The sequence below is a fragment of the Chaetodon trifascialis genome, chromosome 18, assembly GCF_039877785.1.
Source record: "Chaetodon trifascialis isolate fChaTrf1 chromosome 18, fChaTrf1.hap1, whole genome shotgun sequence".
NCBI lineage: Eukaryota > Metazoa > Chordata > Actinopteri > Chaetodontiformes > Chaetodontidae > Chaetodon > Chaetodon trifascialis.
Window position 1 is genome coordinate 20428731 of NC_092073.1, and position 27127 is coordinate 20455857.

General features: G+C 43.8%; 1 protein-coding gene across 2 annotated transcripts in view; it reads left to right on the forward strand.

Moving 5' to 3' along the window:
• The window catches only part of LOC139346820 (A-type potassium channel modulatory protein DPP6-like), a 182396-nt gene that overhangs the window by 13155 nt on the left and 142114 nt on the right, over positions 1-27127 (forward strand). The window contains exon 1 of one of the 2 annotated variants that reach the window (XM_070986131.1): positions 8488-8648. The exons of the other annotated variant lie outside the window; for it this stretch is intronic. Within the exon in view, the coding sequence (XP_070842232.1) occupies positions 8598-8648 (51 nt within the window). The 5' untranslated portion in view covers positions 8488-8597. Of the gene's footprint in view, positions 1-8487; positions 8649-27127 lie in introns of those variants that run through there. 2 annotated transcript variants of the gene reach the window in all.

The window sequence follows — 27127 nt, forward strand, 5'->3', positions numbered from 1 at the left end:
GTTAATCTTCCCAAATGGGCGTTCACAGAAGATATCTGGCATCCACGGGCCTTGACTGGTAATGAAAGAAAGCCTTTTCCAGCGGCACGTCTGAATGCAGCTCATTTCAAAGAAGCAAAAATTACAAAGAGGATGACAGGAAGGGAGCTTTGCTGGCATGTTTCATTATTCGCTGACGTGTACACTTCCATGGAAGATCTTGATACTGTACAGCTATATGTTAGGTAATTAGAGTTGATTTGTTTAAGTGAATGAATGCTGTTTATGAATCATAATGTCAGGCGGTAAAGCTGCAGATGTGCTCTGGTGCTGTGTCAAAGAGGCGTCATGAAAGAGCAGAATACATAATGCCTACAGACAGACAGACAGAAGTGTTTGACAATAACACTAATTTCTGTTCATAACGACGAAGTGTATGGACACCCCCCCCTCCACACACACACACACACACTGTGGCAACAGTTTAAGATGTACCCTTCCCTGTTTCAACATGACTGCCCTCATGCACAGAAAGAAATCGTTTTTCCAGTTTGGTGTGGACGAACTTGACTGGTTTGCACAGAGCCCCATCCCGAGCCTTTGGCGTGAACTGGAATCCAGGCCTTATCGCCTCACCTCACTGATGTTCTTGTTGCTGAATGGCAGCAAATCCCTGAAGCCACTTTACAAAATCTTGTGGAAAGTCTTTCCCAAGAGACAGCATGAGCTATATGCGCGTGATTTTGGAATGAAATGTCCGTCAATCAGATATGGACGTGATGTTTGGGTGTCCACGTGGATTTTGGATGCATTCACCAGCCTTAAATGTCCAGTCTAGTCAATCACGCTATATCTGATTAGGTGTGCTGCATGAAATTCATCAGAGGTGCTGTGAAGCTTTGTGAGCTGTATCTCCCTGATGGATAAACATGAGCCACCGAGATGCGTGCAAATGCAGCCAACTCCACGCAGTGCCATCAGTCAACCTTAATGGTTGTTAACATTACAGAGTAACCAGGGCTAATGGTTTTACAGTCTGTTGACAGTAGAGTGGGACAAACGTATATGTAAAAGGTGATGGAGCTGAGATTCTGACAGGTAAACAGAGAGGGTGTGTAAGAAATCTGTGAGAAATGTGTGGTTTTCCCATATTCCCACTCACTGTGTGTAATGTATCTACAGGGAGATAGAGAACTGCTGAGAAACCATAAATATAAATCACTGTTGACACTTTTGATAAGCACTCAAATGGAGCGTTTGCTAAAGCCCACCCAGTTATCTTCAAGTCATAGCTCAGCAACTAGCTGCGCGCGGCAGGTATTTTAGCCTTTCCAGAACCAAAAACACAAGAGAAGAGTGTAAGGAATCAGTTAAAACAGGTGTATCGGCTTTAACGTAAGCAACGCCTGTTAGCATGTCTGCCTAACTAGCTTACTTCTGCTGGCAGTAGCCGCATGCTACTTCCAAGGCCAAGGAGCATTTTGATAATTAGCTACCAGCGTTATCCCTAAATTCCACCAGCCGCGTAACATTCACGTCGCATCTGACGGAGGTGATTGCTGCTATTCGAGACAATGCGTGCAATTCCACGGGGTGCTTAGCATCTCCGTTTCAGAAGCGTCCCTCTGTGGAGAATATGCACCGAGTCTATTTTTGACACGTCAGTCTGCACATCAACTGTAAATGCAATTAAAACAAGCAGAAAAGGAGACCATGGTAGAAGCACAAATATCAAGGAAAAACATTTTCCTTGTAATGCTGGTATGCTAGTTCCTTGGACATTTAGCTTTAGCTCAGTCATTTAGCATCACGTTTGTGACTGTCAAGTGTCTTTTTAAGATATCTTACACAAGGTTTAGTTGTAGGCATATATACTAAAATGTAATCCAGAGACAGTCCCAGTTTGTGAAGCTAAGGTTGGCTTGATTAGCTAGCTAGCTATGGTTAGACCAAATGTAAACTACTACAGCTCTGCCAGCAGGCAGAAAAATGCCTGCCTGCCTTCCAGGTGAAGTCCGACCCGACCTCTTCAGAACAGTCATGGGTAGAGCAGAAAAACTGACTTTTTAACAAAATACACATGCAGAAAAATCAAAATTCTAATTTGTAGTAGCTTAGACGTGCATGCATTGAGTTTCCTTGCTCATACTTTCACTTTAACACTCGTGTTGACATTCTTTTGAACCGCTCAAGTGTGAGTTGTGAAGCCGACGCCAGCTGCTGTGCTGTGGGAACTCATCATCCGTCCCTGAGCGGAGCAGAGTAGGTTAAAGTGATGAATCTGATCCAAGTTCCTGACAAACGCCTGCTGTTCAAGGCAACTGTTCCATTAATATTCAGATGTGCTTACCGGCTCCGTCATGGGGTGGGGGGGAAGCAAAAAGTCGCCTTAAGTTGGAGAATAATTACAGTAACTTTTCTGCCTCATCCTGCCAACTGCTTGTGAGGAGGGACCGGCTGTGAGGTGTGGCGTCAGTTTGCAATTTACTTCATGTCGAATTTTATTAGGCAGAGTTAAAGTCGGTGCATTTGGAGAGCAGAAACAGAAATCTGAATTTAGGCTTCAGTATTTGCATAAGAGCTAAAATAAAAAGGCTAAAACTGCTTTTCCATAGGAAAACCAAAAACTTCTACACCAGCAAAACGCCACATTAGTTCATGATCTTTCCAGCCCCGTATGTGGCAGCGATACCGCTAATAGACCTCCTGCATCGCAGCTGCAAGATTAATGTGCGCTTTACATGTCTGTGCACCATTTTTTTCCTGCTCCAGAATTCATTAGAGATGATAACGATCTGTCGCTCTGACAGTCCAGGGTGGGGAAGGTCAGCAGAAACCTCTTATCTAGATTACGGAGCTCCCCATCAGCGGAGAAGTGCAGCCAGCGTTTTTGAGAGAATCTCACAGAAAGATGTTTGAGATGCAAATCAGCGGATGGTGCGTTCGCTGGCGTCGTCGCTTCCTGCTGCTCAGTAAGGGCCTCACGCTGATTGGCCTCACATTTCTCACTCTTAACCTGTAGCTGACACCTTGACCCACGTGATTCCACATTTTAGGCTCTGCTCTCAGACGCCGCAGCACCTTTTCTTATCATGTTTTCCTGAAACTCTAAACTTGTTGAAGATAGTGCCGTCGTATCAGGGAAGGATTTAGTGGCAATCTCAGTTTCCCATAGATTCAATTTAGTTTGACGGGGATATTGCTTACAGTAATTTTATTCCTCTTTGAAACAAGTCCAGTATCTCTCAGGCTGTCATTAAAACGGCAAAAGACAACGGTGACGGCAGCGTAGAGGATATCATGGTATCAAGCAATTAAGCTGATAATGAAACCATCGATTTTGTCCTGCGAAGGTCTCGCTTGAGTTTATTGTGCTGGATGACTGCCGTCACCACAATGAAGCTTGTTCTCTGGACTCACTCCACTGGAGATCCAGGCCAATCAATCCAGGATTTGATCAAGTTTTAATCACTTTTGTTTTAAGAGCCTTCCCGCCTTGTCAAAGACTCTTAGTTTGAAATGCGCCCAGTTCTGAAAGCACCACAGGAAATACTCACAAACACCCGTTATACTGCTAAGTCTCTACACACACAAAAATGTAATTTGCTGATGATCAGGACTGTCCTCTGCGTAACTTTGATCCATTTATTTCTTGAAAATGCCGACATAAGCTGTGGAGTACAGGCATGGCGTTGAAATACTCTTCAATAAAACTCTATTAAGCATAATGCATTGAAACCATAGGGCTGCTTAGCTAATCAGATATATTAAAAATATATTATTTACTAATTTCTTTATCATGTAAATGGCTCTACTGACATTGCCATACATCTTAACAGCCACCGGGGGTCAGATGGTTTAATTGAGTTGTGCTAAACCAAAAAGCTATTTAATTTTACATCTGTTTTGTACTTGGGTGGTGTCAGTATTTGCAGTAGTCATAAAGAGCTAAAGCACATCGCACTGACTTTATCTGTCCTGACTGTCTGTGACTCAGCGTCTGGTTAACTGTGGTCTGATGTGGCATTTATGGCTTATCTTTGTACTACAGCTAAGGTAACTCCTCAGGATTTATTCATTCATTCATTCATTCATTCATTCATTGCTTCTTCAATAATCCCTATTGTGTAGCATTCAGTATAACAGATCAGTCAAACCAAGAGTTTAAGTAAGATCTTCTCTGCACAAGATGAAAGACTTTGGGGGCTTTGTAATTTAATGCTCTGAAAGGGGCTGTTCTGCATAATCAATGTTTGCTTTTGATACTGTAATTCCTTTGTACTGATATTATTTCTGTGTAATAATACTTCTTCCACCACTGATCAGTTGTGCAATTTGCAGCGTCTTGTGCTGCTCTTTTGATGCTATTTAAAAAGCTTTTGCCTTTAGAGAAACCTTCAACAAAGCCATGGAAATATGTGATGAAATGCATGACTAAAAATGGGAAAGTTAGCTAAACTTAAGTAATGAGATGAAAAACGGTTATTGAGAAATGTTTGGGTGCAGACGCAGATTAAACAGTGAACTCCATTATTATTGCTTTAATTAACTGTCTCTGACTTTTCAGGTTTCCATTACAGATTCACTTTCTTTAAAATTGCAGATTAGGCAAAGAAACTATCTACAAGCAGTGATAACGTTATCCGTTTGTGTTCCCCAGCTCCTCTTTGTGCTCCTCGTCTGGCCAGACAGATAGAAATGTTTCCTGTTTTGTGTCCGTGCTCTGCCTGCAGCTTAATTTCTGCTCGGTGTTTGTAGGAGGTTAGGAGGAGCTGCTTTACTTCGTCTTCTTAACTCTTAAATATGTTCACAGACAAGTTAAAGTAGTTTGCGTCTCACGGGCATTGAAGTTTGGATAAGTAGAACCATTCATTCTCATTGTGCCTGCCTTGCCTGCTCCCTCTCAGACTGAACGAATGGAGGAGGATGTGTAAGATTAAAATAAGATTAAGATTAAGAGATTAAGATTTTTACTTTATTTATCACTCCACACAACACAACGTGCATATGCTATGCTTTTGGTGAAATTGTTTCTTCCACATTTGACCCAGCTGACGGCGGCGCCCGGGGAACCAGCTCCTTCCCGTCACCTTTGGTCAGGTGGTGATCTTCTTGCATGTTTTTAGTGGTGTATTTTTATGGAGGATCCTCCAGGTGAACACGGGGAGAACATGCAAACTCCACACAAAAAGGCTCCTTCCCTCGAGCAGCATGCACCGAAGGCATGGTGGAGGACACGCCCCCCAGCGCCCACAGCGCCCACAGGCGGGAATTGAACCTGGGACCTTCTAGCTGTGAAGTGACACTGTTACCACTGTCCATCGTGCCACCTTTTATTTCAAAGAATTTATCAAAGGACAATTCTAACTCACGAGTTACATCACAAATCACAGTTGATGCAGTTGCAGGGGGAAGAAAAACGCTTTATTTATTTCTTTATTTATGCACCTGTTTGCAGTTTTTGTTTGTGTTTGCATGCTGTGACAATGGAGTGCTGCACGGCATCATATTTAACATTTTTGCCATGCACCATCTATGTATCACAGCTCCTCTGCCAACAGTTTACGGTGGTCCTCCATATTGGAGCAGCAGCTGTCCACACTCCGGCAGATTTTCCCTCTCCAGCAGAGCTCCCATGCAGCTCGGCAGCTTTTGCTGCTGTCATCTGCCCATTTCTGTGGAGCTTTACGGCGCAGTGGCACTTACCCATCCCTGGCCAGCCATTTTCTCTGAGAGCCTTAACATCAGGCAGCTGCTGCCTGCTTGTGCACAGCCAACATTGTTGTTACAGATGTCCTTGGCCGCCACACCTGCGCATGATGGATTTCAGCTTGGCCCAGTGTGCCTAGTAGGGGAACAAGCAACATGGTGAATTCAATATTGCACGTGTAGTACAGGCCAGCTCGTGGGGTCGAGGGGAGTTTATGTGTCATGTTTGATGCATAAGCCTGATTAAATGTGGCACTATCAGCAAAGCATACAGCCCCTGTTACAAACAGGAGTTGTATGCCATGAGTTGAAAATAATGTGTTTTGAAGGTTATCCTTTAAGCCGTTGGCAGAAGAACTCCGCGGAGCAGTTATGAAGAAAATCAGTAAAAAATGCCGACAGAGTAATGAAGCAGCGCAGCCAGCTACCTATCTTTGCAACCGCTGTGTTCTCCCTCTGTCAGCAGTCCAGCTGGAGTCGAGGGAGCCCGATGCCCCCATTAGGTTGTTTTGACAGCCTTATCCACAGTAATTAATACCAGGCACTTTTAAAATGAGATTTATGTGAGACATGCTGTTTGCACTTCCCAGCTGGGGGAACCTTCTCTCGGTGAACTGCTGCTGCGAGTTCAGGACGCTCAGCTGCCCGGCTGCATCATCAGTGTACCTTTTATATGCAGTACAGTAAACACCGAGAGTCTGAATCCTGAAGACTCAGACTGATATTGATTTATGAAGCTCGAGAGAGAGAGTGAGAACTGAGGCAGCCTTCATCTTTAAAGCTGCTGATACGCAGGGCTTGGTCTGATGTGGGTGGGTTTTTTTAGCTTAAAATAGTAAATATTAAAGGTAGAAGTGAGATCAAAGGTTAGAGGGGTGTAAAATACTGCTCATCCACATCCCAGCTGTCTCAGTACGTGAACATCTACAGCATGAATTTTCCCTTTATGTACGCTTCTGTTGCGATTTGTTATTAATGTCAGTAATGGGAATCAGTCAGCGTTTACCTGGGGATCTAATGAACCTCGTGTGCTGTTCATTAAAATTCTGCAGCTCTCTTTTAGATGGATGAATAACGAGACGTCCGCGGTTATGAAGACTGCTTGTGCAACAAAAGGCGTAACCGCTCTTCATCTTTTCAGCATCTCGATTCTCCTGATCTTAAACCCACTTTTTTTTCCCAAAAGCAAGTTTCCAAAAGCAGAAGTGCCTGTTCAGGTTAGATGTTGGGCTGCAAGAACGATGCGTTATGCGTCCTGCTATTTAACAAGCTTCATTCACCTTAAAAATGAGCCATAATTAGCTCATGCTAGATCATTGGTTCCTAACCTTTTTGGACCCCTTAAAATAAAGCCTCCTTGTGACTAAATGTATCTAGTCGGGGGTGTGACTTATTTATTTTTTTGTTTTTATTAAGTTTTAGAGTAATTATATGACCCGCCTGATTCCCCCATTAACATGAGGATCACAAAGCAGCGACAAAAAGGGTCCACACACGCTCAGCCATGGTGTCGAGTGTCCATATTAGCTGTAAATGTACAGAACCAGAAGAATGTACAGATTGAAAAGGTTCAAATAAACTGAACATTAAGACTCAAGAGGAGCACAAACATCAACATATGCTACTTAGCTGCAGCCGAGCGGCTCTGCTGGCTTGATTTATGTCAGCAAATCTACAGTACGAGTCAGAGGAGGAGCCCTGATCGCCTCCACATGACGACATGAATCCTCATCTGCATTTTTTAAAACAAGGAGACATACAGCCAAAAATTAGACCAAAACTTTTTGGAACTTTAAGTTGAGCCTGACATTTGTTCATGTTTAATCTGGATAATCTGTTGGCTGAAAAGGAAAAAATATTGTATAATAAACAAATCCTGCAGATACACTTTTCTTTCCCAACCTGTTGATCATCCTGGGGCTCAGATTGATGCTGCGAGGCCCTCAGGGGTCCTGACCCCCACGTTGGGAACCACTGCTGTAGACAGCTCAGACTCAGGGAGCTGGGAATGGGAAAAGTCCGATGTTTGAAGGCTGCCCACAGTGGATGATTTTTTTTGTTTCAGAAATTTGGTCAGAAAGTGAGAAACTGTGGAGAAAGCTGGCCTTGAGGAAAGGAGGCTGAGCTTCTAAAGGGCTAAATAATTTACAGTAAGCGAGGAACAAGTATTCAGGGAGATCAGCATAGATCTTCACAGGCTCGTGGAGGATAATTCCCCTTCAGTCGTGACCTTTAACGTTTTATATTTACTAGGCATTAACGTCACAGCCATTAATAAAAACCCTCGGAAGTGATCAGATTTATGGGATGCGAACACCTGATGTCCGTGATAGCAGTTTATTCACGATCATGACCTTCATGCGTGTAAACGCGCAGCTGATTACAGCTGAGCTGGGGTCAGTTTGTCGTGCAGGTTAAAGCCTGCATGTAGAGCCAGCGGCAGTTTGCGCGCTGTCCATCACATCTGAAACGGTACCTGCAGCAGCTCGGACGCGCCGCGGCCGCCGCCTCCCCAAAGACCAGTGTGCAAGAGGGATCCTCTGTTTCCCTGAAATTAACAGAAAAAGAAATTTCTGCGCATCGAGGCGAGCGATGATCTGGAGAGGCTCATAAACCAAACTTCTCTCCCTCCTCGCTTCATTTCCCCCTGCATGATTTACTGTTTTGTATGCAAGGAGGGTGAAGTCGGCAGACATACATTTTCATCAGAGCACCGAGGAGAGCCCACCTTGTTTTCCTTTTTTTTTTTTAAATCAATCCGCTGGGTTGTAAGCCCACCCACTTATGAATTGGCTCACTACCTAAGGGTCTGGCTGGGAACTGGCGGGGACGCAGAGCTGACACAAGCTGTCCAAAAGTCTGCAAATTGAGCCTTTCGGAAGCAGATCGCAGCCGCGGAGGGAGCGAAAATGAAGGAAAAGAGTCTGATTGAGACTGCAAAGATGCAGGGCAACGTCATGGTAAGCTGGCTTTTGGTGGCTTTTCGTACCGACTGCATGACGCCGATAAAATGATTTCATGCCTTCCTGAAGATCTTTCGGAAGTCGTCCGTTTCCGTCATCCACACGCGCTTTGGCGCACGATGAAGCTTTGGAAACGAGCGCATTGGCTGCTCGCGTTTGGCTTTAGCTGCTGTAAAAAAAAAAAAAAAAAAAAGTCCCACTGAGGTGATTTGTGGCAGTTCACGCCCTTTTTTGATTTCACGTGTCCTCCCCTGCTCCAAGTCCAAGCGACCCTAACGGAGCCGGTGAGGCTGTGAATCACAGTTAAAGGAGTTGGAAAGTTTTGGCCTGGTTTTATGGGGCCGATCGTGATGGCTGCTGAGTTTTGGCTTTGTCTGCTTTGCCTCGTGAAGCTTTGCAGGGCAGAGGTAACCTTTTGCCCAAGGAGGGTCCCATTAATATTTTACTGCATCTAAAGCTGCGAGGTGCAGGAGATATTACGCCGGCTGTCCTGCTGGGAGCTGCAGGCAGCTTTATTGGATGTATGGATGAGGGGGGTGAATAGCAAATGTCCTGTGGGACTCTTTCTGATATTAAGGGCCAGTAACGTGACTTTTAAAGGCTTTTGATTCTCTAAATTTTTCATCTGTGGAATATTAGACTTCTATATTATTTCATAGCCTCCTCTGATGTTGTCTTCACGTGGATGACTCAGAGCGACTTTCTTCCTGGGCAGTTTAGTTGGATGTTAATTTTTCGATTTGGCCCATGATTGCTTTATTTATAGCTGAATAAGCCGTGCTCTGCAGCCACTCCAGGCCATTTTGGAGGATGTGGGACACAGCTGTGTGGAGTCAGGCCTTTCTAAATGGTTCCTTCACTGAAGACGGTCTTTTACTCCCTGTGGCCTTATTTTGTGCAGAGATGTGCGCCGTGTGTTTATCTCTTTTATCCCTGCATAATGAAAAGTAAACACGGGTGTTTATCATGAGGATTTTGGTCGATTTCCAAATCAGAGTCACTTGTGCCGAGCGAGATATAAAGCGAATATTTTCATTCCAGTTGGCAGTGGTGCAGCAGTCCTATTTACATTAGACAAAGTTGTGGATTATGTGAAGAATCTGGAGCCTGAAGCAGCCGCTGAGGCCACGTCTGAAGACGGTCAGAAAGATCAGAAAGATCAGAAAGAAATGACTCTGGAAGTTTTGATACAACAGGCTCCTGAAAATAGAATATAGCTCATTCCTCCTTAAATAAATAGTTTGAGAAATTTAGGAAAATCTGCATATTCATGCTGAGAGTTAGATGAGAAGATCCGTACCTCTCTTAAACATTTATATTAAATGTGAAGCTGCTGCGAGGAAACAGTTAGCTTAGTTTAGCTTAGTTTAGCTTAGCATAAAAACTGGAAGCAGGAGGAAGCAGCCAGCGTGGCTCCGTCCAAACGTGTATGATCGTTCAGTCTATTCAAACCCAAAGTGTAAAAGTGATTTCATGGTGTGCTTTTTGGACCAGCTGTCGGATGAGTCCTTTAAATTGTGGATGAGACCTGTAGATAATTCATGTCTTTGATTGCCAGTACAACACCGCTGTCTCCCAACGGTTATCTCCTGAATGTCCAGTCCCTGCAGGACATTTTCTGAGCTATTCAGTTTCTAAAACACGCTGTGTTGGGATAGTTATGGACAGGTGGTGTTATTTATTCCTTAATTTTTTAGTTTTTTGTGAAACAGTGTCCCCTCATCCCTCATCCCCTCCACCTCACCATAAAACACAGCTACATTGAAATATTCATTCTGTAAATAAACATGCGTTTTTTTTGTATGAAGCTCATTAAGTTTATTCCCCAAAAAGTCGAACCGTTTGTTTAAATATTTACAGAAAACAGGAACCAGAATCGTTCAGATTGCCCTGTGGGCTCTTCAGAAAATGGAAACTCAATTTGCAGTTTGCAATCAGCTGCAGTCAAAGTGGGAGCGACAGTCCTGCAGGAATCCAGTGAACGTGCACCTGCTGGAAAACGCCTCCACAATGGCCCCACTCCTCGCCATTTTGTTTGAGCCTCCTCAGTGAGATCTGCACGCTCGGTCCAGAACTGAACCAAGGGCTTCTGCTGCGTTTGGATACGGATGTATTCTCATGCCCGTATCCCTAAATTCACAGTTTGATTTATGGACTCAATCAGCTGTAACATTATTCATCCTCTGGGGCGGAATTTAGCAGATAACAACATGGAAAGTGCATGACAGCGAGGCAGGCGGTGTACTTTGGCTTCAGCGTGACAGGTTTATTGCACCAAGTGATTGCTTCCTGCACAATGAGCCCGTCCTCCTGGGATGGAGACTAACTGCTGTGTCTCAGTGGGAAGTCCTCTCAATAACAGGGAGAAATCTGCACAGCGTGATATCTGACCACCAGACGTGGCGGTTGGGCATCGTTGTTGCTCACTGGGGATTCTGCCTGCAACTGAAACAGGTAGTTGAAAATGGGTGCCGAAACACCCCGAGGTGTTGAACCTGCACAGGAAATTGGAGCTAACCGAGTCTGCATTCAGATGCCTGAAGGCGTATTGACAGCGAAGATGTTTCCATGGGATACATATGCTATTATCTCACCTGCAGACTCGCGTTACAGGGAGGCAAGGCCTTCATGCTCGATGTCTGCAAATGAATGAGCTTTCGGCAGAAGCGTGAGACCACGCTGAAGCCGCTCAGACGTCCGCTCTGCAGCTTTTTGTGTCTAATTGTTCACTGACACTGCAAACATCCTTCTTCAAGGGCACAGACGGCAGCGCCGCTCAACAGCTAATGATTCCTCTGGGCTGAAATGAAAAAATGTGTACGCAATGTTATGGACTGAGAGATTTATCTCTGCAAAAGGCGTCCAAAATACTAACCAGGAAGGGTCTCATCACGGTTATTATATTTGAGACTGCTGTGAGTTTGAGGGAACATTGGCGCTCCTCCAGTGAGGGCTGCTGTTGTCTCATTAACTCCGAAGTCTCTGTGATAAAAGCGTTCAATTTAACTCGAATTTAGCAGCATTATAAGGTCACAGTTGGGATTTATGGTTTTAAGTTACTTTTATTACTGTTCTTTGGGGTATTTAAGCAAAATAGTCATGCCCTGTACGACAAATACCGTAATCAAATCACTATTACATACAATTAGATGCATCAGATTATTCTGGAGTCTCCAGTTTAATCTGTCTAATTCTAATTAGAAAGCTGAGCTGATCAAAAGCAGAAAGTATAATAGACCAGGGGTCACAAGCCTGACTTTAATTTCATTTTGCTGATTGTCCTCCCCAGAAAAATGCCAGTTATTACGACTCATATTTATATTCATCGTTAGGTAGTGACCTCTAGTGGCCATACTAATTATGACGGGAGCACGTGAGGTGGACGTGAGGTAGTGTAAAAAGTGAAACAGTCTGAAAAAACTGTGACCGTTTTCCAATGTTAAGCAGCAGTTTCTGGATGTAGCTGCAGCTCTGTTGTCCACCTGTCGCAGGTACCCTCCAGCAACCTGTTCTGTCTTAAAGGTGTGACAACGTGTTGCAAAATTACACATAAAATGATCAAATTTCTGTTCAGGATGGTGAATCTTATTCATGGCATCAGACATGTAAAACTGAACCTTAATAATTATTTTAATTGTGGTTTGCTTCAATCATTAACTGGGAAAACAGAATTTTATAACATGGCACCAGCATGTAATCACATTGTCACAGTAATTCCACCAAAAGTCGTTTGTCATTTGGCAGTAATGACTTATTTCCCAGCCCAACAGGAAAACCTGCACAAAATCACAAAGAGATGGTCCAAGCGGAGTCTCTCCTTCTCGCATGTTGCTGTTTTAAAGACAAGATTATTCCACCAGACTTCACCGATAAGCTCCGTGTACAAACTGCCACCTTTATTGAAGATCAACCTAATTTGCTGGCCGCTGTGTTTTCCCCAGAGCACAGACTGGAAGCAGATGTGCTCCTGTTTGCATACTGAAGAATGCTTCTGTTTTGTGCCTCGAACAGCTGTTTGCAGTATTACTGCGTGTGCGCCTTCAGGCTGATGAGTGCATTTTGATGGAGGACCACCCTGCATGATTTGGCGCTCCACTACGCAGTTAATGCCTTTCCAATACACACTTCATGGCTGCAGGCCAGCTCGTAGGTGTTATGTCAATAGCTCACTTCACTTGTTTTCATCCCCGTCCATTCCAAACCACGTGAAGAAGAAGTGAAATCACAGCGCCGTTTGTCCACCTCCGCATGCATGCTGCTTTATTGATTGCTGTGCGATGCCTGCTGCACCCTGCACCGTGATTTTCCAGACATCTGGTATCTGTGCACCTGTTACCCGCTGCCTCATAGTGAGTGAGTCAGCATTACCATCGTAGCTCTTTTGACGTTGCTGTTGCTGCTTTCTGAGGTTTTCAGAAATCTCAAGCAGCGCCTGAAAAGAGGTGTTAGACGTAGTAAAGTCACTGCTAACAGCACTGTGATGGAAAGAAAAGCTCCACTGGGCTGCAACTAGTTATTATTTTCATTACCAAAAAAAAGCTATAGACCATTTTTTAATGAATTAATTAGTCTGTAAAAAGTCCATCAGCAGTCCTACCAGTTTCAGCAGAGCTTGTCAAAAACCCAAATATAATAAATTTGCAGTGGTGAAAGCAGGTAGCTACACGCTAATAAGCCAAAGTCTTGATTAAATGCTTAAATTATTATCCATCAATCAATTATCAAAATATTTGCCAGTTAATTTTGTGCAGATCACCTGTTTTTCAGCACCAAATGGAGTCTTTATTCTTGCATAATGCTACAATAAACACATTTCAGAGCTGTCACAGGCTGATGTTGCGCAGCGAACGCTGCAGCTCTTATTTTCCGATTCGTCCCTGCGAGGTGGTCTGTGGATACTTTCGGGATATTTATGTGCTTGATTGGGGTCAGCTTTTTGCAAAAGCAGAAATGCGGGAGGCTGTGACTGAGGGACTTGATTTATGGTGACCTTTATGCGCGCCACAGTTTTTCAGCGGTGCCAGCTCACAACAGCGGCATTTCATTAGGCGCACTGGAATCCATCACGCTGAGTGTTTCCCCTCTGGCTACATTTGTTTGTCGAGCAATCAAGTGAGGCTGGCAGATGGCTCGAGTTATCAACTTTTGCAGCACAAGAGCTGGAATCTTATGGCAAGGGTGGTTATTTGGATTTAATGTTGTCTCACACGAAGTCGCCTCGTCTCCTAAAACAGACTCTTTGTTATTTCCATTGTTCACCTGTTTGCCCATCTGTCTGTGAGCTGAAGAGAAGATTAAAAAGCACCAAATGACTGTAATCGCTCGCTGAAGGAACAGCTGATCGATACCAATAATTTAAGGATCACTTTGACGTTGAAATGTCTAACTTTCAAAACTCACTTCGAAGCCTGAGCTGTTTCTGAACAAAAAGCTTCATCCTGCTTTCACTCTGACCTGCTCCGCAATCAAGGGCTCTGCTAAAAGCGAACAGCGTCTCAGCACATTTGCAGGGAAAATCAGCTCTGCGATGTTGTTTTGTTGCATTACGCTCTACGTTTTGACACTTCAGTTGGATCTCTGCTCAACTCATCGATCTTAAACTTTTTTACTTTCAACTTTCGAAACTGTGACTATTTTTGAGAAATGCACTTAATTGCCTTCTTGGTGAGAGTTGGATGAGAAGATCGAAGCCTTTCTTCTACAGTATCTGCTTCGAACATTTAAGGCTAAGCATCCCACTTTTCCAGCGTTGTTTCCCGTCTTTATGCTAAGCTAAGCTAACCAGTACTAGCTGTAGCTTCATATTTAACAGACAGACCTGAGGGTGGTATCGATCTTCTCATCTATCCGTCAACAAGAAAACAAAAAGGCTAAAATGTTTCGCAACTATTCATTTAAATCATAGACAACAATCCAAATCCTCGATTGCCAAAACAGCTTAACAACTAAATTAAACAACGATGAACTTATTGCTTTTTTGTGTCTTTAGCTGTCTGTGTAACTGAAGTAGCCTCTGAGGGTTCAGACTGACCACCATCTCCCAGTGATATTCGTATGAATGCTTTCCAGCTACTTAGCATCTCAATTCTGGACAGGTGGTGTCCATTTTCATATGAATCAGTACCCCTCTTCACCACGGTATTCGTGTATTTACTTAAGGTTTATTGTGAGCCGTTATTATTCAATTAAAGTCTATTAATAGTGCTGCTGTTCATATTTCATCCTGCCTTGAAGAGCAAATAAAAAATACAATTATTTCGTTAGTTAGGGTTTCAAGTGTGCGTCTTAGCCTGACATGGTGGTCTGTCTCAGCTGCTTTTGCACCCTGCCAACAGTGAGATGCCAGAGGAAAAGAAAAAGCAGTCATTGGCATGAAAATGCAACCATTCAAAGACATTGAAGATTCAAAATAACTGTTTTTGGCAGTCAACCCCGTACTGGTAGAGTCCCAGTATACTGCTCCATTCATTTCATTCACACCACGGCGATGATTGAATTTTTAAACCTGTTACAATGGCGTCACATTGTGCTGCTGCGTCTTGTTCTGCTGCCTCATGCGTGGAAGCGTCCCACATTAAAATCCTGGAGATATGCACAAGCCTTTTCCCTGTCTTGTGTGTACAGTATCTGCCGCCTCTCCCCATCCCCGGGCAATCAATCACCACTTAGCCAGGCTACACCATGCTGAGTGCTCCAGCGACATAATGAGTATACAGTAGCTGAATATTTCATCCAGCCCGCCCCATCCATTCCTACGTTGTTTGCATCTTGAGATCGAGGACCCGTGCTAGTTTAGGTCTGATTGCCGCGATGTTCGGCTTTTATGAGGAGATGGCGTAATTGGGCTTGTTCAAGTAATCGTGTTGATTTCTTTTCTTCTGGTTTTATGAGCTCCTCATAGTGAAGCTGAGATCGGCTCAATGTGCAGTATATGACTGATAAGTCCTTTCATGGACTGCGTTGATGTGGCCTATCTGGTTGATATTGATAATATGCTGTGATGAAGGACATGTAGAGTCAGTGGAGTGGAGAATTTAAAGGACTATACCAAGTAGTCCGTCCAGTGAGAGGATCGGCGTCCCATTTGGACACCTGATTGGACACATGCAGCATTAACTGGACTTCCGCTGGTCTTTGAAACCAAAAACGTGACAGACTGGGCTCGTTAGATGTAGTCCGACTTTGTGGAGCTGGAACTAAACTTACATGTTCAGCTTTCAGTTTTTGACATTTCGACACCCTCATATTCCTTTGAAAGCCGTTATATTTTGTGGTCAGACAGTTATGAGGACTAACTGTTTAACAAGACTGTGTCAGCCATGCTAGCGTGCGACTTTATTATTTCATGCAGCTACAGGCCATCTCAAAGGAATTATTCGACGTCTTGCAGAGAATAAGATGAGAAGATGCGACTCTCTCGCAGTATCTGACTGGCACATGTGAGGCCACAGCCGGCAGCTGGGTAGCTTAGCTTCACACAAAGACTGAAACGGGGGGCAGACAGCTGACTGATGTTCTGTTTCATTTGTTCAATCTGTATAAAAGTGTCAAAACGATGGATTTTGTTATGTTTAGTCAGAGCCAGGCTAGCTGTTTCTCCCTGTTTACTGTGTTAATGCTAAGCTAAACTAATCAGCTGCTCCCTGCAGCTTCAGATTTAGCAGCCAGACAACAGAAAGATATCAAGCTTCTCATCTGACTCAGTGAGAAAGCGAGCAACCCAAAATGGCTGCTCAGCGAGGCTGTACGTAGGATTGGCGCTTTAAGCTAGATGCTAACATTAGCATGCTAACATGCTGATGTTTAGCAGCTAGTTGTGTAATGTTTGCCATGTTCACCATCACATTTAGCATGCTACGGTTTTCTAATTAGCACTAAACACAAAGTCCAGCTGAAGCTGGTGGGAATATGATTCGTTTTTCAGGGATTTGATCAAAAAACCAAAGTTTTCTGACTGGATGATGGTGCGAAATGAAAACAGACGTTGTTGCTTCATTCAGAGGAGAACGAGGACATCTGAACCAGATTTCATGGCAGTCTACCCAGCAGTTGCTGAGAGATTTCAGTTCATTTGAGCTTGCGGATGCAAAGGTTTTCAGCAGCCTTTCAGATTTCAGATGACTCAGCGCTGGTGGACGTGCCACCAAGGACAGTTTCCAAAGTATCGGAGGTGATCGTGAGGTTAACTCTGACAAGAGGGAGAAACGAAACCAGACTTCAAATATGTGCTTGTTGGTACATTCAGTCATGTTGGAGCTTTGAGTCAGCCACAGCGAGGGCTGCAGAGAAACGGAAAAAAGAACGTTGTGGAAAGCAGAATGTAAATTTGTCTGTCTGTCATTAAAAGCGTTGCTCGTGTCGGAGTGTGCTTGAACGCTTCTCCAAACCAGAGCTCGGTTTTCCTTCTCACGGCTGCATCACCGCATAACCTTGACAAAAAGTTGAAGAAACGCTCAGCGTGATGGATTACCCGTCTCAAGCATGTTTCAAGTCCCTGCAAGTTGATTTTCTCATAGTGTGCCGAAATTAATGGAAACTGCCTGCAAGGAAGAAAATTAATCTAAAAGCATATGTTATACTTTGGAAAGTGGACAGCAATAACTGCATATGCAATTTGTAGTTAATGGAGTAAAACATCCAAAACCAGCGCCATGGTTCCTCAAGCTCGAGCACAGTTGAGATATGGATTGTGTGACAGTCGCTGCGACTCCGGGGTGATTTAGCTAACATTTAGCGCTGGGAGGCTGCCGTGGAGAGGTTTGGCTCGGTGTTTGGAGAGGAAATGTTTTGACAGGGGTCTGGATGAGCCGACGCCACGTGATAAATCCACAGAAATGTAATTACAGGCTAATTTGGCAGGTTGTTGTGTTGTGCTAGATGTGGACGTATATGGGAAGCAAATCTGCATGTGGAGTATATTACATATCATAAACACGACCTCATCGCTCATCCTGTAATCATCTCCACCTTCAGTGAGAAGCAAAAAGACGAGGGCCTTTCTTCTCAAGGAGGTTTCTTTCCTCCCCTTGCATTGGGAACTCTGTGTTTGTGCTCGGCATTAACGATGATTTCCCTCCGTAACACTCGTTAGGGCTCTGACATGATAAGCTGGTTTCCACCACTTACTCATGGCATTGAGTGTAATTGCATTTTACAGGCAGACTGTGTGCGCAGAATGAGCGAGCGGACGACTCAATGACTCAATTTGTCTGAAATCACCACATCTCAACACATAACTACAGTGTTTACCATCCTGTGTGTGTGTGTGTGTAGCTGTTTTATGTATTTCCATACTGCGGATAAGCTTGGTAAAACAGGGAGGGATGCTGAAAGGCTGTGTGTTTTAATTCAGTTACAGCCTGTAAAACAAGGTAAACATGAGTGATGGAGGGAGGCGAAACGACTGACAGAAAGAGGGGCAGATGGAAGGGGGGGGGGGGGGGACACACACACACCCAGTGCCAATTTTTTGACTTTCAAATTGGACCACACAGTCCAACATGATGAGGGAGTTTGGAAACCTATTAAAAACTAAGCTGAGGAGAACAGTTCGGTCAAATATGTGCCAAGATGGCCGCGTTTTGTGAGGCTGGGCAAATAAACATCTTTCTCCCTCAGACTCAGATGAGGATCTGCAGCAGCAAAGGCAGAAGAATCGACGGCAAAGGCTCAGACCAAAGAGAGCGGAGATGAAAAATCATCCTGTCATGAATTTGCACTTGGAAATCTTCCAGCTGGGTATCCGTTTGACATTAACCTTCAATTTACATTCAGATTTTTTTCCGTTTCCTGACTTTGCTTAAATTATGCTCTTTCAGTTGAGGCCTCCGCTATCGATTATTTAAATTTCAAATCTGTCACGATTAATCATTCGGCCTTAAAGTAGGGAAATAGAAATAGTGAAAAATGCCCATCACAACCTTCCTAAGCCCAAGGTGAAGCCTTAAAACGTCCTGTTTCATCAGAACCACAGCCCAAAACCTGGAGACATTTACTGTAGGTCGGAGTGATAGAGGAGCAGAAATCAGCAAACGTTTGGCTGAAAAATGAAACATCCTGCTCGTCAAATAGCTCTCGCTTCGAATCTCGTTTTTATTTCTCCTCGTTCTGGAATGAGCCACAGCAAAATGCACTTCCAAAGGAAACACGGCATCTCTTTATCATGAAAAAAGAACATTTCGCATCCAGAATCTTTAGCTCTTTTATTTAATTGGCAATGATGAGATAATCCGGCTGAAGAGAACATGCTGGATGCAAATATACGGCGCCGTTTTAAACGCTAACAGGGACGTTAACCAGCTCAAACAGCTTCAAAGCTTCGCTCTGAAGTGCGAGTTATGTGCTTTTCTGCTGTTGTAGAAGCTTTATGATCAGCCTATAGGACCGTTTCCTCTGCCTTTTGCCATCAGGCCATCTATGATTAATCTGTGCCATTTGGTTCCTGGCAGAGGAAGTTGGGGAAACTGCCGGCTAGAATTCTGGGTAATGATGTACAACTGAGTCTAACAGGCTTCTTAGCTTGTCTCCTCCAGCCTCTGCAGCGGGGGGGTGGTGCACGCGGCAGTGCACGGGGAATTCAATTAGCCTTTTTTTTCCCGAGCGCTCTCCCAGAGTCTTGTCCATCTTGTAAGTAAGCGGCGTCTGTTACAAGCGTGACATCAGACGGATGCCCGACCTCCCTGTTTGGCGCTCTTGTTGTGCTTCCTGTCGTGTGCCAGAGGTGCCATAGGCAGTTCCCCGGTTAGAGTGGTTGTCTAATGAGATCATTAAAGCTAGCCAGACAGAAAATGAAAAAGCACCTGTTGTAGCGGGGAATGTTGTATATTCCCTTAACATTAGAAGAATATTACCAACCTCACGGTGCGTTGGGAGAACGCTCTGCACTGCTAAATTAACTTTTGTGCATCCTCGTCTTGTGTGGCTGATGTATTATTAATTATGATATGGATGTTTGGGATTCATTTGAATTAATTGGCGGTCCCTTGAATGCCTCACGGACCTGCATTTTCTCTGCACATTTGATGTAACACGAAGGGCACAATGCACGCCACGCACGTCTGCAGCATTTTATTTTTTTTTTCCTCTGGAGGATTTTAGTTTGATTTCTTCAGACAATGGAAACACAAAAAAAGATTAAGCCTGGAAGATGGCTGGTTCATTTAGACGGGGAACATAATCTCAGCGCGGCAACAATGAAAGGCGAGGTTTGATGGGTATAAGCAGACAAACATTCTGCATCTGATAGCCAGCAGTTATTCACGCTCGCAAAGGCAGGAGTAATGAAACGAAGCGAGGCAGAGCAGGAAGTCAAGATGAGGTGAAACGCTTCCTCAATGCAGGCAGATACGTTTCTTTCAAGATTTATGACGGCGCCCCGCTGCTGCCAGAGTCAGTAACTTTGCAGGGTTGAGGTTGAGGTTATCAAAAGTCTGGCACATGAAGCCGCTACAGGGAGTCTGTGAAACTTAGCTTTACAAGGCCTGCTTGATTTACTGTATTTCAGAAAGCTGTGCAGTGAATGCAAATGAGAAAAAGAAGCAAATTTGTAAGTTGATTTAACATCGAATGTTTTAACTGATGAAATCTGGTAATAAAAGACAGCAATCAATACCTTTTACCTGTATTTTTTATAGCGTATAAGCAGGTGATATACAGCAGTTTAGGAGCTCATTGCGCGACGCTCTAACAGTTGCTACACCCTCACCTACATGAGTTGAAATATTACATTCCTTCTCAGCTACAGCAGTGCTGTCTGCACTGTATATTACACACAGCTCTACCTTACACGCTGCGCCGCAGTGTATCGTACAGGCCGCTCGGTGAAGCTGAATTAATGGATTACAGTAGCATCGCAGGCTCATTTGCCAGTCCCCACTGATTGGGCAGCTGCTCACTGGCGGGCGTCCACCCCAGCAGTACAGTACAGGCAGAGTTAGGAAGGCTGCTTTCACACAGTAATAGTTAAAAAATCTAACAAGGACTGTGACTCTTTCGATCGCTTTAGCTTGTCTTTAAGGTAGAGGCAGCTCCTTATAAGACAGCTCTTGATGGTGTTACAGTCAAATGTGCCACAACGGCTTTTCTGATCCAGAAATATGAAGAGGGCGGCGTTCCTGCACAGAATGAATGTTCTGTTTGAGCTTTGAGAATACATTCAGATTTAACCTCTTTGTAATCACCTTCATTATGATTCGTAAGTGCTACATCTTTATGCACTCGTGCAAACCGAGCACACACTCCAACAAGAAATGGACAACAGGAAGGTGAATTTATAGTGTCTGGATTATGGCTGGGTGGAATACCAACATTTCTATACTGATGTCAAGAAGTGTTTTAGTAAAAGCTTCCCTCACATTAAATCAGGCTTAATGGATGGCCGGCGGGTCCCCTTCCCTTCAGATGATGCAGGCCCAGGGGCTTTCTTCTCCTCACCGACCCACCGAGGGAAATAAACGCTCCTTGACCTCATCCAGCGCAACGCCTCAGGCTGCTTGTGTGCGTCAACGTTGCATCATTTATTAGAAGTTTTTGCAGAATTATTTTCTTAATTTGAAAACAGAACAAAGACGATACATTTAATGTTTTACCTCATCAGATTCATTGATTTTTTTGTAAATATCTGCTTATTCTGACATTCAAACATTCCACATCCATTCCACAAACTTTTCCAGTCGAAAAGATGTGGAATGCTTTTATTTATGTTTTAAACAACGTCCAAACGTTTTTACCGTCGACGTTGTAGATTTTCATGGCTAAGATGTTAGCTTCTTCACCTCCAGGCTCTTGAACTTGCTGATGAGAGCTGTGAGACTCAACCAAAGTCGCTGCAGTAAAAACAAAACAACGGGCTGAAATACTTTAAAAGCGCTGGTGTGTGAGTGTTAGCATGTGCGTACGTGCCCTTCAGTATATTGATTTAAATCACTGGTTCCAGCTCTGGTCTGCATTTGTTGGGTAAAAAAAAAAAGCGTTCGTGTCCCTGTCCATCTTGTCTCTGCGATTACAAACTAAATCCAGCCTCAGCTGCATTTTCGTCAGCATGTATTGATTGTGAGGGAAATACCTGGAGTCTGACATGGCCAATTTGTCATTAACAGTAGAGGCGCACACCCAGTGCCACTCTGCAGGTCTAATTCATCACACAGTATTGACTCGCCTCAGCTTCTTCCTGGCCATCGGTTATGATCTCAGGTAAGGCGTCAGCGCTGTGCTCAGTAGATTCCTCTGTGTTCATTATAGCTGGTATGAGAGTCGTTCTAGTTACTGGCTGATCCGTGTTTCAGAGCTGGACATTCAGCTTTGGGATAACTGCATTGAGAGGCAGCAGCGCCGAGCTTCTGCAGGCATCTATCACCTCGCTCTCCTTTCTCTTTTTTCTTTTTTTCAACCTGCGCAACTTTCTACATTTCCCCTTTGACACCTGACAGCCTCCTCAAAGCGTGCCTCTCTCCCACAAACCCACGGCATTTCGTTTTTCCCAGCGAAGGAGAGAGAAAAAGCTCCCGAGTAGATTGATAGATTTGGGCCATAATGAGAAGGCTCCGACTCGCGGGCTGTCAGGTGAGAGCGTGTCTCAGCGCCCCCTGGAGCCTCGGAAAGGTCAACGTGCCTCTTAATCAAACATCAGGCAGGCCATCCCCACTGTCAGCTGGACGCTGCTGCCTGCTCCCTGCTGAGTTTAAAGTTCACTCCCATCTGCTCCCTCAAAGTTACCCCGAGCCACAAAATGGCGTCCGTTATGCTCTCATAAAGCTGTCGTGAGGTGGGTTTGATGGCCGTGTATGATTGTGCCCAGTAATGAGGAGGCTTTATGCTCTTAAAATGAGCTCATCTCAGCTACATGGGACAGTGCATGTCAGTGACGCTCGAGGAGGTTTTCTTTTTATTGACTTTCATAAGGTATACTTTATTTATGGGTTGTCATTGCGCATTAAAGATGATTTTAATGCTGTGAAGGCGTGAAGGGGATGGGGTTCTTCAGCTCATCCCTCTGCTCTGAAACCTTGAGAGGAAGTTTCTTCGGTGGGTAGTTTCTCTTCGGATGAGACGGCATCTGCTTGCTTTTCTGTCTCTCAGCAGGCCATCAAACATGTTCGATAGAAGAGCTGCAACTTTTTCAAACGGGTTTCTAAGCGCGGCCGTCTGAAAATGTTAAAAGTTTTGCTTGTGATGGCGCGTCGTGCCGTCTGAAAGCAAGCAGCCGCAGCCTCAGAGGTGGCTCTTTGAAAATCAAACCTGAAACGCCTGCCTAGAATTTATCTTTATAGCCTCCAATGAACACGTGGAACTCATTACTCATTTATCTTTTGACACATTCTTCTCTGCCAGAGCAAACCTCCTCAAAGAGATTTCTGAAAATGAGTCCACTCCAGTTTCTAGCCGTTTCCAGATTAATATGAAGACGAGTCCTTCATCTACAAAGGCTTGGCCAGGAGGAATGATGTATTACTATGAGGCCTAATCAAGTTTGGTGTGGCTCATTGGTCCTCCGTGGGCTGCAGCACACTCAAGCACTACTATTTTCCGAAGGCAAATTGGTCGTGGGGATGATGTCCCCCTAATGATTGTTTCTAATGTAAAGCTAATGTACTGGTGATCAAAGCTTGCCTCTGGAATTTAAATAGTGTGTGTGTGCGCGTGTCTGTGTGTGTGAGGTGGAGAGAAGATAATTGCCTCTCAAAAAGTTTACAGGAAAGTAATTACGAGGAAAAGTTAAAAATGCGTAGATGTGGAATATTCGCTGTGGCGACGACGATGAATGTGTCGTAGACAAAAAGCAGTTTTTAAAGCTTTAGACGTTCTCAACACCAGTTAATGTTAATGAGGTAACTGGCTAAAATGGAGCAGATAGGATGATTTCGTTGAATATGCTTATGCTGGAAAATCGCCTCTCCGACCGTAAACTCAGCTTATTTACATTATCGATGAATCTGTTTTCACAATGAATTGCTAGTTTAATCTGTTAAATGTGCAAAACACACATTTCCCAGAGTCCAAGGTGACGTCAGAGGTTTAGTAATGTTTGAAACAGTCCAAAACCAAAAGTTGTTTACATGAAAATGATCTGAAATGGGGAAAAAAGCTGCAAAATCTCTCATTAGTGGCATCTGGTTGGCAGAATGGTTGACATTTTTTCTTGATTAAAGTCATAATCGTTAATATTTTCATAAACTCAAACCTCTTTTTTGATCATATCTATGATTGTTTTTTTCCCGACATTAACCCTTCAGTGTATTTTGACTCTTTTATTTCTTTTCTACGTTGTAGTTACAATTGGCAGTGGCGGAGTCCGCCGTCACCGCTCTGGATTCAGATTGTCTACCTGTACAAGAGTGATTCACAGGAAATGATACAATGTATGATGTAATCCAGCGTTAGTGTAATTTTGTCATTTTATCTCTTTGATAACAGCCTCATTGTTCACTCACTCTTCTACCGCTGTGTCAGTGCTGTATTAAGCTAGTGCTAATGCTAACCAAACACTTCCTACTGCATTTAAAGCATTCAGCTGGGGTGGCTTTTATTGTGAAACAGCCGCAGGAATATGTGGCTATTTCCTGCATTTCCACCATAGCAGCAGCTAAAAAACACCGCTGTGTGCGCATGGATGGTATTTATTCTTCAAAAGCTAAAAATGAATACAAATGTTGTCGCGACCACTTTAATGTTTTTTATTATTTCCATAAAGGTGACTGATGTGAACACGCGCTGCTTTTATTTTGCAGTGATTTGCTCTGAACTATGGGAGTATTTTAATGGCAACATAACTTATGTGTGTTTTGTGTCTTTCTGAGTCAAAGTCGAAGTGGCCAGATCCAGGGACAGCAGCCATATTTCTCAGCTCACTTTCTGGCTGCAGCAGCGAGAGTCCATGCCAAGTCTCTCGCCCTCTCTGTCTCTCTCTGTCTGTCTCTGGCTCTCGTCCTCATCTTGACCACATCCTCCTCTCTCTCTCTCTCTCTCTCTCTCTCTCTCTCTCTCTCTCTCTCTCTCTCTCTCTCTCCGCCAGCCAAGTTGCTCTTTGTGAATAGCGGCTTTTCCTCTCTGTGCTTCCTCGCTCTCAGCCTGCTGTTCCTGTATGTTTATATGGTTTAATTGTATTTTTAGTGGGCATTTTTACATTATGAGGCCAAAAATATATGGACACTTATGTTTTTTGTGTTTTTTGTCTTGACCTGTTTTCATGATCTGGTCTAGGATTCTTAGTCCTGATTAAAGGAACGCTTAATGCTGCTGCATACATTGATATTTTAGACAATTGTGTGCTTCCATTGGGCGCTTTCCTGTTTAAACATGACAGTGCCCCCATGCCCGGATCCAGGTCCACAAGGAAATGGTTTCCCCCATCCGGCTGTGGGAGAACTTGACTTGCCAGCACGGCACTGAACTCAGCCCCATCCAGCAGGTTTTGGATGAACTGAAATGCCAGATGCGAGCGCGGCCTTATGGCCCAGCATCACTGACTGACCTCAGCGATCATCTTGTGGCAGAATGAGAGCAAATCTGCAGCCGGGTTCCAACATCTTGCAGAGAGCCTTAACCTAGAAGAGGCTGTTGTTGCAGCAGGTTCATGCTCCTGGTTTTAGAAAGAAATTTTCATGCATCTGCATACTTTTGGCCGTATAGTGTCTGGGAGCATGTCAGTTTGTGATTTCCTCCCTTTCCTCAAAGCATCCCAAGAATAAAATAGAGTAGAAAAGTGTAAAAGAAAGCCTGCATTCACAGCTGGCTCTTCATAGATAAGCAGAGGTTAAGAAGAACTCATATTGCTTAAGTTTATTACTCTCCCAATCAAAATATCTTTCAAAATATTCACAATTATTGTGTTACAGAAACTAATTGTGCAGCCAGTTTTTTAAATTCTGGCTGCAGCTAGATAACGTACAATAGGAAGCCCAGAGAAAGACACTGAGCTGCACCACATCCTGCGAACAGTGAATAAAAAAGCAAAGCACAGGCCAACAAAGCAATCATTTAAAGAAGCCTTGATGGACATTAGTGTTCAAAGAGCGCAGTGTTGGTGGAATATGGACTTGTCAGGTCCCGAAAGATGGTGTGTGAAGTGAAGTTTGCCTCTGCTGTGGGTGGTTGTGTCCCAGGCCAATCAGCTGCACTATAATTATTGGAGGCACCATTTTCTGCAACACAACAACTTTCTGAAAATTGCTGACATTCCCGGAGACAAACCAAAGCAAAAAGGAGCAAAAAAAAAAAAAAAAAAAGAAGAAAAAAGAATCTGTCTCAGAAGAAAGTTTACCTCGCTGAACACACGGTGAATAGAAAGTTGTTTGAGCATAATGAACTGACTGTAGATGTATTTTCTAATTAGTATATGCAAATGTATTTCTGTCAGTGTCCTTTTCATGTGCTGCAGTAAATACTCCAGTCTTCAACAGATGTACGTTTTCTTAATTATGATTGAATTAAGACGTGTTGCATCTTCCCTTGTTTTAATCCACTCGTCTGTTTCAAGGAAGTGGTCAAACTAAGCTGAATGCGAAAGAAAACTTAAGCAACAGTCACTAATTGCAATTTATTTTATGCATTCCATGAAACTACGGCCAAGCAGAACATCTGTCGATAGGAGACGCTTCTACAGCTCACTCTTCACGTTAGCGTATAGCGCGCTAATTGGCCTCCAATTTAGTCTGTAGCATAACTGCGGAATTAGCTCTTACGCCAATGTAGATTTCACTGTAACCGAGAGACTCATTGAAATTCACAGTGTGGGAAATGAATCTCAGGACCGTGTTGCTTCATTGCTAAATTGAGCAAAATGTGTTTCTCTGGAAAGGATTTTTGCAGCACAGAAAGCCACATTGTCTCCAGGGAAATACATCAGCATCTCTGTGGCGCTCCTGTAAAATGAACCATGGGCGTCCGCGCTCAGCCTCACTTCGGTCCTGTTGTGAAATCCAGACCGAGATAATGGCGTCTAGACAAATTTGTCATTGACATTTTGCATGTCTCTCTTACACAGAAAGGAATACAAATGAACATGGCCGCCCTGTGAAGGCCGTGTTTGCACGGTGTTGACTGCTGTCGAAGGAATTTGTCTAACTGCGCCGGCTCTCGGCTGTCATTTGGGGAAGGTGCTGCATGCCTTCAGTTTACTGTTGTATTTATTACTGAGACATAGTGACACCTGGAGTGAGGGATGGTGTCGAAACTCCGGAGAGTATTTTTTTCTGCAGCCTGTTTATTCAGTTCTTATCAACAGAGAGAGAATAGGTGGAATAGTTAATCAGACGTGCTGAAGCATTACAGATCGCTTTAATAAACGCATGTGGAATCTTTTATGTAGGATTTGGCAAATATTTGCCTTGTTTTCACACAGCTTATAGCGTGCATGACTTTAGCCTTAACAAAATATTGAAGATCTTAGAGCTGTCATGCAAACCTCCAGGGAGGGAAGAGAGAGATTTCAAGCTGTCAGGTTTATCTCATGCATAATCGCTTGCACAAATAATGAATGA